The sequence below is a fragment of the Onychostruthus taczanowskii genome, unplaced genomic scaffold, assembly GCF_017590055.1.
Source record: "Onychostruthus taczanowskii isolate IOZ18803 unplaced genomic scaffold, ASM1759005v1 scaffold43, whole genome shotgun sequence".
Classification (NCBI taxonomy): domain Eukaryota; kingdom Metazoa; phylum Chordata; class Aves; order Passeriformes; family Passeridae; genus Onychostruthus; species Onychostruthus taczanowskii.
In genome coordinates, this window is record NW_024501792.1 from 1,389,946 (window position 1) to 1,400,278 (window position 10,333).

Here is a 10,333-nt window from a genome sequence, read left to right on the forward strand (position 1 = left end):
CACCCCAAAACATCCACACATAAACCCCACGATTCTCACTGAAACACAGCAGAATGAACACTGAGCAGAAAAATGCTCTCCCCATCTTGCTGCCTTGACAGCATTATAAAATTACACAAAAATCCCTCGTGTTCCCTACAAAAATGTCCAAAAAATACCGTTTTGAACACAGAGAACAACAACAAACACACCAAGAGCTCCACTCTGGTGATTCATTTCCACAAAGACCTTCCCACGTTAACACCAACCTCAGCCCAGCCTGAACATCATCCCTCAAGGCTTTCTCAGCTCCTTGGGCACCTGCTTGGAACTGCTGCTCTCCACAACCCCACTCCTGAAATTCACACCAACAGGGAACTCTCTGCCAGTGCTCTCGCAGAACAAAAGAATCAAGTGTGAGAAAATGTGCCCAAGAGTTGATAAAAGGAGGAAAAGCAGAAGCAAAGAGACACCAAGGACTCGGCAAACAGCTCAATAATATTGATTAAACACAACCCAGGGTAACAGCTTTGCATTTGGGGAGCAGTGTGGTATGTTCACCGCTTGGCTGAAATGCAGATTTTGCCTTCCCAACAAAAGGTTTTCTTCAGCACAACCAGGGTCAGTTTTCACCTGTCCTCACAAGGTGAGCTGGTGGTAATTCACAGCCACAGTCTGCAGCCCAAATCTCCACTCACTGCAACAAAAATCCTGTGCTGGAACATTTGTGTGTAAATCTAGATATAGACAGATCTTTTTATCTGCCCATTTTCTCCTTCAGAGTACCAACATCACCCACTGAACATCTCTACTGCTCACTGAAGTCCATGTTTCAGTATCTGTGGTGTTTTGAGATTTGTACGAAGAGAAGGATCCAAAATCTCCCCTTTTCTGGAATTTTTCATACACACACAGCTCATTAACACCTCACCTCAGTGCCCCAGAGCAGCAGCTGGAGTCACATAAAACCCCATCACCAGAGGAATGCTGTGTTATTCCCAAACCCACACAATCTGAACTTCCCCAACCTTTACCTGGGAAAAATCCTGTTATTCCCAAACTCACACAACTGAGATTTCCATAACCTTTACCTGGGAAAAATCCTGTCATTCCCAAATTCACATAATCTGAGATTTCCATAATCTTTTCCTGGGAGAAATCCTGTCATTCCCAAACCCACACAATCTGAATTTCCCCAACCTTTACCTGGGAAAAATCCTGTTATTCCCAAACTCACACAACTGGGATTTCCATAATCTTTATCTGGGAGAAATCCTGTTATTCCCAAACCCACACAATCTGAACTTCCCCAACCTTTGATGGGAGAAATCCTGTCAATCCTAAATTACACTACCTGAGATTTCCATAACATTTTCCTGGAACAAATCCTGTCATTCCCAAACTCACAGAACTGGGATTTCCCCACCTTTTACCTTGAAGAAATCCTGTCATCCCCAACCTCACAAATCTGCCATTTCCCCACCTTTTACCCCCTCCAAGTTTCCCAGCGGGATCAAGCCCTGGAGCTTGGCCTGCTGAGATCCCAACCGGGCAATATTTTATTTCCCACCCCAGCTGAGGAGCAGGGAGACCTGAGGGTGAACATTTGGCTATTTTGTGCCCATGTTGGGGGGCAGAGCGGGGCTGTCCCCCCCAAACACTGCCCGGATTCTGCTGCTCTCAGCCCCGCCACTCAAATGGAATAAAAACCCTTTTGAGCACCACAGCCCCCGAGCCTGCACAATGCAGATCAGAGCTCCTTTGAGAGGCTGATTAATATGCAAGGACAGGCTGGGCTCTGAGGAACCACCAGCGAGCATCCCCAGCCCTGAGCTGCCCTCAATCCCCGCTGTGTTTATTTTAAATTGTGCAATAATGCCACAGATTAGAGCCCAGTTTGCCAATACTGTGCCAAACTGGCTGCTCCTATCTTAAATTCTTCAATAATGCCACAGATCAGAGCCCACTTTGCCCATACTGTGCCAAACTGGCTGCTCCTATCTTAAATTCTTCAATAATGCCGCAGATTAGAGCCCACTTTGCCAATACTGTGCCAAACTGGCTGCTCCTATCTTAAATTCTTCAATAATGCCGCAGATTAGAGCCCACTTTGCCAATACTGTGCCAAACTGGCTGCTCCTATCTTAAATTCTTCAATAATGCCGCAGATTAGAGCCCACTTTGCCAATACTGTGCCAAACTGGCTGCTCCTATCTTAAATTCTTCAATAATGCCGCAGATTAGAGCCCACTTTGCCAATACTGTGCCAAACTGGCTGCTCCTATCTTAAATTCTTCAATAATGCCGCAGATTAGAGCCCACTTTGCCAATATTGGGCCAGCACCTCCAAACTGGCTGCTCCTATTTTTAATTCTGCAATAATATCACCCATCAGAGCCCAGTTTGCCAATATTGTGCCAGCACCTCCAAACTGGCTGCTCCTATTTTAAATTCTGCAATAATGCCATCAGTCTTCACTGTAAAAAGAACTGCACTTTATAAATAAATTTTTAGGGTGGTTTTTTTTTTCCCATGAAACAAGGACATTTACAATCCTACAGTTTGATTTCGGGGACAATTAACTAAATTCTGCAGGAATATATTGCAGTTTTAGTAACATTTGAAGTAATTTTTATGCAGCTGCTTTTGGGACAAGAGATATTAAACATCTGGAAAAGCCCATTCAAATTTGGAGGCAACAATTCTCTATTTCCATTGTCTAAGATCTTCATCACTTTACCTCATCATTTATCACCTGCTCAATTCCACAGCTCAGCCAGGGCTGTCCTCTGGAAAGGACCTTGAGTTTCAAGCACTGATTTTGACCAAACTCTGCCCAAAACGTGGCCTGAATGTTACCTGGCTGATTTCTTCCTCTAATCCTTCATTTCACACAATTCCCCATTTCTGTACACAGATTTACACACCCCCTTTCATGTCTTTGGATTTGTATTCCAAGTTAATCAACGTGGTAAATCATAATTAACCATAAACCAGCAACAAACAATTAATATTCTTGTTTATCCTAAAGATTCAAGGGTGATAAATGTCATGAATATAAACAAAGAAGGAAAAGTGAATTAAATATTCAAACAAGCTTCTATTGTAACTATTTTTGTAAGAGTAGAGGTAGGAAAATCACAGAATAATTTGGGTTGGAAGGGACATCTTGAGGTTATCCAGTCCAGGAGGGGAAGGCAGGAGGTCCCCAGGGGTCTGGCCAGGAGTGTTCTGAAGGTCCATGGATGGAGAATCCACAATCTCTCCACTCAACCTGGTCCAGGATTCATCCAACAACAAAAAAAAATAAAAATAAAAATAGGGATTTTGGTGTGTTTTCATCCGTGCAGAGAGGATTGCTGTATTCCAGTTTGCTGGGCATCCCTGGGACATCCTGGGATCTTCACTCCTTCCCAGCAGGGGTTTGTCCACATCCACATCCCCTCCAGCCTTCTCTCTGCAGCCTCAGCTTCTTCTCACACCAAGCTGCTCCTCCAGTCCCTCTGCAGTAAATCCACTGATTGTTCTGGCACTGGGGAGCCCAGAATTGGACCCCACACTCCAAATGTGGCCTCAGCAGGTGGATTTTCAGAGAATTAATCTGACTGGCCTGATTTTAACAACAAATTTTGGAAAGAACCTACCCTGATTTACCTTAAAGTACCTACCCTGATTTACCTTAAAAACTCAGCTAGAAAGAAAACATAAATATTTCTGTTCAAGACATGATGAGATTGACAATTCTAGAACAATTCAAGCAGTCAAGAATTCCTTTAAATGGATTTTGTCCTGGCCAATGACGCCCTGGTGAAGTGATGGACATTTGTTTTAACTCAAAATAAATCAAATCTGCTCCCTGTTTTAAGAAATCGACCATTTCAATGGATTTCCCAGGTTGTACTGAACCAGCCAACTCCCATTCTCCCAACACCCCCTGCATCTGTCCTGTCACAAGATCTGGATGAAAATAGAGGATGGATCAGCCCTGCCACGGATCCCATTACTGCCTGCAGCCTCAGCTGCATTTCCTGCACCAGAGGTGGCTCTGGGGCTGCAGCCCTGCCTGCCCAGAGCAGCAGCAACAGCTGTGGCACCAGGGCCTGCCACCCCTGGGCTCTGCCCCCTCTCTGACCTGGTTTTCAGCCTGAATTTACCTGGGACCTTTGGTCCCTCCATCCCTGGGCAGGGCAGGAGCACTGAGCCCACCCTGAGCGGTTCCAGAGCAAACACAGATTCCTGAAAATCCCCCTCCCCCCATTTCCCAACCCCAGCTCTGTTCCTGCACAGGCAAGTGGAGACATTAATCTTCAGGCACAAGCAGAATTTTCATCTTGTTCCAACCCTCTGTGATTTCTGCTGCAAACACCAGCTCTCCATCCCAGTTATTATTCACGTGTAAGAATTCAGATAACTCCCCCTGCTCTTAAGCACGGCTCTGTGTGACTCTACCCCACAGCTGCTGCCGCTGCTTCTTCAGAGGAATCTCAAAGCAATTTGCACTTGCTTTGCAGGATAAACCTCCCATTGTGTGCTGTTCCCCAAAAATCAGCTTTTCCGGCAGCTGCCTGCAGATCTGGAGCTCTCGGGACTGAGGCTGCTGATGCCCCACATTTGTCCCAGTCAGAATTTAGCTGAAATACATAAATTCTTGGGTCAAACTCAGAAGCAAAGCTGTAACAGGGTCCCAAAAATGCTCTGAGGAAGTTTTCAGGTGGCCTTGGGTGTTTTAAAAGAGGTCAGCACCTCCCCTGGACAGCCCAGCGTGTTGTGGCACGAGGTTTGCCATGGAATCAGAGCCACTGAGGCTGGAAAAGCCTCCAAGGCCATCGAGGCCAAGTGTGAGCAATCCCCACCTTGCCCAGCAATCCTTGGACACCTCAGGGATGGGGAATCCAAAGCTCCCAGGGCAGCCCTGCCCATGTTTAACCCTTCCCATGAAGAAATTCCTCCTGAAATTGCTTTTTGTGGAACCAGAGAATCGTTAAGGTTGGAAAAGACCTTTGAGATCATCAAGTGTCACTGTCAACCCTGCACCAGCAGCGTGGGCAGCACCAAACCCTGCCCCAAGTGCCATGGTCACATATTTTCTGGGCACTTCCAGGGATGGTGACTCCATCCTGCGTGTGTGTCACTTATCCTGGGAAGGTCTGGAATCTGCATCACTCACTCTGTGGAGAGGGATTATCTGCTTTACCATCAATACAGTGGGAAGTACTGCATTTAAAGCCATACATTTATTTTAATCTGAATTTCACCCTTGATTTTGATCTTTTTTTCCCCACAAACCCAAACCCCAGGAACAGCTCCGTGCAGGGGCTGCCTGAGCCAATCCCAAAGGCAGGCAGGCAGGCAGGAGCAGGAGCTGCCATTTGGCTCTGGGGTCACTTCAAAAGGCATCGTTGCTAATGAGCAGCTGCATTTCCCCACCAGGAACCCAGGGCGGCCCTGCTGCCAAGCCCTGCTCATTTCCATCCCTGTGCACAGCCAGCCCTTTGCTCCATGCTAATGTGTTTTCCTAAACAAAAGGAGCCACAGCCAGCCCAGAGCTGACCTTCACATTCGCTCCTGTGATTTGGATGGCTCAAAGTCTATTTGCCTGGTGGCTCTTTTTATTTATTTTTTTTTTTCTTGGGGGTGGGATGAAAAGCGACACATTAATTCCTGAAAAACATGCGCAAAGGAGGCATCCAGGAGAGAGGAGAGGAGCTGCTGGGAGCAGTAGTTCCCTGCCAGACACACCCTCAGCCCAGTTATTCCCATTCTCCCAGTTTACAAACAGCGAGGAAAACACAATTCTGTTTCCTCGTCGTTTTCAAAGCTCCTTATTTACAAGTGAGTCGCTTCGCTTGTTTCAAATCCGTGGGAAAGGACAGAGTTGGGAAATAAACGAAGCAATAAAAAACCTCTCTACACAGCACCTGGAAAACCCTGCCCTGGTAGCATCAGATCCTTGAGGCTTCCTCAGAATTCCCTGCATAAAAGCCACGACACAAATCCAGGGGAAACAGCTCCTGCCAGGCTGCTTAGAGAGGCATCTGGGGAAGTTCATAATGCCCATCTCAAGCTGAACACACTGCAAAAGCGATGCTTCCAAACCCAGCCCAGAAACCCACCAAAAAACCCCAGAAATGTGCCTTTTTTTCTGTCACCAGGTGTGTAAAATAACGAGGAAAACCGCGGGATGGCCTTTTTAAAATGAGGAAATTAACTGTGCTTTGTCTGCTCCCCGAGCTATAACTCGCAGACTGATGGCAGCAGATGCAGGATCCCCTCCTCCTCCTCCTCCTCCTCCTCCTCCTCCTCCCCCAGCAATTGGTTCTGCTTCCCTGGCAGCCCGTGCAGGAAACCCATGGCATCGCCCTCCCACCCCAAACAAACAGGAAAACCATCAAAAAAAAACCCCCATGGCATTCTCTGCCCGGGAGGAAGCAGCGCCTGTACCCAACGGCAGAGCAGTTATCCTTAAAATACATTTCTGGAGCCCAGCCAGGAAAAGTGAAGGCACTTTCAGCCTGGAGAGCAGCCACAACGTTTAACACTTAAAAACCGGCTAGTCGTGAAGTTACTCATTTGAAATGTCCTTAAAAAAACCTCTGACAAAACCAAGACCCAAAAAAAACCCGCCAGCCCAAGAGCCAGTTTGGGAATTTTCGAGTTCATGTGTCAAAGGGATAAAGTTGATACAAAATCCTCTCTATTCTTCAGGAAACCACAGTTCTCAGGATGTACATGAAAGGAGAGGAGCCATCTGCTCTGTCTATAAATCAGCTTCTAAATTATCAGAGAATGTTTTAATTTTACAGCAGACTAAATAAAATAAATCATCACTATCACAGGCCACGGGGGTACACACGAAATGTGGAATTATTCTAAAAGACATAAAAGGCATGGTTTGCTTGTGAGCCTACCCCACAACTGTGCTCACACAACAGTTCCCTCACTGATGAATATCTCCCTCTTGCCTCCTCTTACATTTAAGCTTAAGGTTTTTTTAGCAGCACAATCATAAAATAAATAAAAATAAATAAAACACCCTCTTGCACTGACAGCTTTGAAAGCAAAATTCCTTCTCCCCCCTCACAGACTGGTGAGCTCAGCTGGGCAAAAAAAGAAGGAACACGACCAGAGCATCCTTTAGGGTGGAAAGCAGAGCTGGATGTGCTTGGTGCTGCTTTCACCACAAACACTGCTGCTGCTTTGTTCTAGCTTTTTAATATTTTATTTGGTTTTTGTGTTCTCCATTTTATGCTGATTTAACAGATCCAGCTGTGCAGCTCCCTAGGCAGTCTCCATATTCATAATTATTATTATTGGATAAACATGTATTTGAGTGGGGCAACAGATGATACGCAGATAATTTTTTCTTTTGCTTACTCCCATTTATTTCCCCTGCAAAAAACCAAAAAAAACCCAAAAAAATCCCCAAAGCAAGGCGCTTTATTGTGCCCTCCCGCAGCTGGGAAGGCGGTGGGGATGTGTCGGGAGGCGGTGGCAGGCTGGCAGCGGCGATGCCAGCGGGGATGGGAGGGTGTGGCCGGGCAGGATGCGGAGCTGGGCACGGCAGGAGCGGCTGGAACGGGAGCGCGACCCCCGCGCTGCGCACAGACCCTCCCACGGCCGCTCTTCTCTTGTATTTTAATTCAAGGGAGGCTAACCAGCAGAGCTTCGCCGCGGGAGAGGCGGGCAGGGCTCTGGGGTGGGTGCTGTGCTGGTGTTAAACAGGTGGCTCGGGTTTGGAGGTAGCCCTGGGGACACTGGTGGCACTGCTCCACCACGACAGCCACGAGCGCAGACGGAGCCCCAGCAGCCGTAATTGCTTAAGGAGATAAAAATCCTCAGCGTGGGGAGGGGTGGTGGGCATGGAGGCAGGGATGGAGCACGGCAAGGACACACCGACAGCTCCCGGAGCGCGGGGACACGGACACGGCACCGGGAAAAACGCGGAGCGCAGGGGGCTGCCCGCCGAGAGCGGGGACAACGGCGAGGAGCGATGGCACAGCCAGCCCGGGATGCTCCTCAGGGACGGGGAACGAGGGCTGAGGAGACACGACAGGACGGGACAGGCAGCAAACACCGGCGGAGCCCAGCGCGGCTCGGGAGCGCTCCCCGGGGAGGAGGGACAGACGGACGGACGGACGGACGGATGGAGAGCACAGGGATGGAGAGCACAGGGATGGAGAGCACAGGGATGGATAACACAGGGATGGAGAGCACAGGGATGGAGAGCACAGGGATGGAGAGCACAGGGATGGAGAGCACAGGGATGGATAACACAGGGATGGAGAGCACAGGGATGGATAACACAGGGATGGAGAGCACAGGGATGGAGAGCACAGGGATGGATGCAGCTCGGAGCAGGGATGGATAACACAGGGATGGATAGCACAGGGATGGAGAGCACAGGGATGGATAACACAGGGATGGAGAGCACAGGGATGGAGAGCACAGGGATGGAGATCACAGGGGGGATGGAGAGCACAGGGATGGATAACACAGGGATGGAGAGCACAGGGATGGAGAGCACAGGGATGGATAACACAGGGATGGATAGCACAGGGAGCAGGGATGGATAACACAGGGATGGATAGCACAGGGATGGAGAGCACAGGGATGGATAACACAGGGATGGATAACACAGGGATGGAGAGCACAGGGATGCAGCTCGGAGCAGGGATGCTGGCAGGGGCGGGGCCGGCGCAGGTGTGGCCGCTCCATCCTGCCGCTCGCAGCCCACCTGCCGCTCCCGGACCCGGGGGTGGCGACCCGGGCGGTCACCGGCGGCTACCGAGCGGCCACGGCGGGGCCACCGCACCACCGCTCGCGCCGGGGGCCGCTCCACAACGGCAGCGCCCCGCGCCCCTCCTTTTTCTTTCTTTTTTTTTTTTATTTTTTTCCCCCCCTCTCCCTCTCCTCTTCCTCCTTTCATTATCCCAGCCGCCCCACGGCATCCCTCGCTCCCTCCCCGGCCGCGTCCGTGCCCCGCGGGCGGAGGGCGGCGGCCGCGGGAGCATCCTCGCGGTGCGCACCGAGCCCGCCGCGACCCCGCACGCAGCATCCCCTCCTCGCCCATTGTCTGCGCCCCCCGCGCACCGACCCACGGCCCCGGGGGAGCCCAGCCCGGCCCAACCCAGCCGCCACCACCTCCTCCTCCTCCTCCCGCTGCGGGCAGCTCGGGGTCCGCCCGACCCCATTGTTCGCGGCGCGCCCCCGCCCCGCCGTACCTGCGGCTCGCAGCAGGACGAAGGCGCAGGGCAGCACGGCGAGCGGCAGCAGCATCGCACCGGCGGAACGGCGAGCCGCTCGCCGGGGCTGCGGGCGCGGGGAGGGCGCGGGGAGCCGAGCCCGGGCTTGGCCGCTCCGCTGCGCTCGCTGCGTGGGGGTGAACGAGGGAAGGGGTGAGGGAATGGTTGGTCGTGGTTATTGATTGGTTTTTGTTAGCGTGGCGGCGTTGTTGGTTGTTATTGTGTGTTTATTGCATATTGTTGCTTATTGTTGCATATTAATAATAGAATGTCATAGAATATAATACTATATAATATACTATACTACACTACACTATAATATAATATAATATAATATAACATTAATATAATATAATATATCATTAATATAATATAATTAATATAATGTCATATGTCATATAATATAATATCATATAACATAATATAATATAATATCATATAACATAACATAATATAATATAATTAATATCATATCATATCATATAATTTCATATCATATAACACAATACCCTATAATATACTACAATATACTATACTATAAGTTATATTATAATACTCTATATGGTATATTATATAGTATTGATATTATTTTTATCACACTACCGTTAATTATCATAGCATCATTATTCATTATTATCATATCATGCTATAAGATTAGAATAGAAATTATTCTAACGTGTATATAATGCGTGTTTAATAAGTTTGGAAATATGTGCATATGATATGTATTATGTGCTATAGAAAATAGCTAGTTAATATTTATGCAAATAAATATTATATTATTATATATTGCAATATGCAGCACACTACTCCTATTCTATTCTATTCTATTCCACTCCATTCCATTCCATTCCTTATTATCATAGTATATTATAGTATTAGAATATAAATTCTTCTGATGTGTACATAATATGTATTTAATACGTATGTAAATATGTGTATATTATAAGTATTAGGTGCTATAGAAAATAGGCATTAATATTTATGCAAAAATGTGTACATACTATGTATTATATACTATGGAAAAATGTATATATTATGTGTTATATGCCATATAAAAAGACAATGATGTGTGTAGCTTGTATCAATTACAGCATATTATTGATAATGCA

The 10,333-nt window shown here is 47.9% G+C and overlaps 1 protein-coding gene across 4 annotated transcripts in view; it reads right to left on the reverse strand.

Moving 5' to 3' along the window:
* NCAM1 (neural cell adhesion molecule 1) overlaps positions 1–9,326 on the reverse strand; it is an 88,937-nt gene extending 79,611 nt beyond the window's left edge. For all 4 annotated transcript variants that reach the window (XM_041413948.1, XM_041413950.1, XM_041413951.1 and 1 more), the window contains exon 1: positions 9,201–9,326. In XM_041413948.1, coding sequence (XP_041269882.1) covers positions 9,201–9,255 — 55 coding nt within the window. In that variant the 5' untranslated portion in view covers positions 9,256–9,326. The remainder of the gene's footprint in view (positions 1–9,200) is intronic.
* Positions 9,327–10,333: the final 1,007 nt, after the last annotated feature.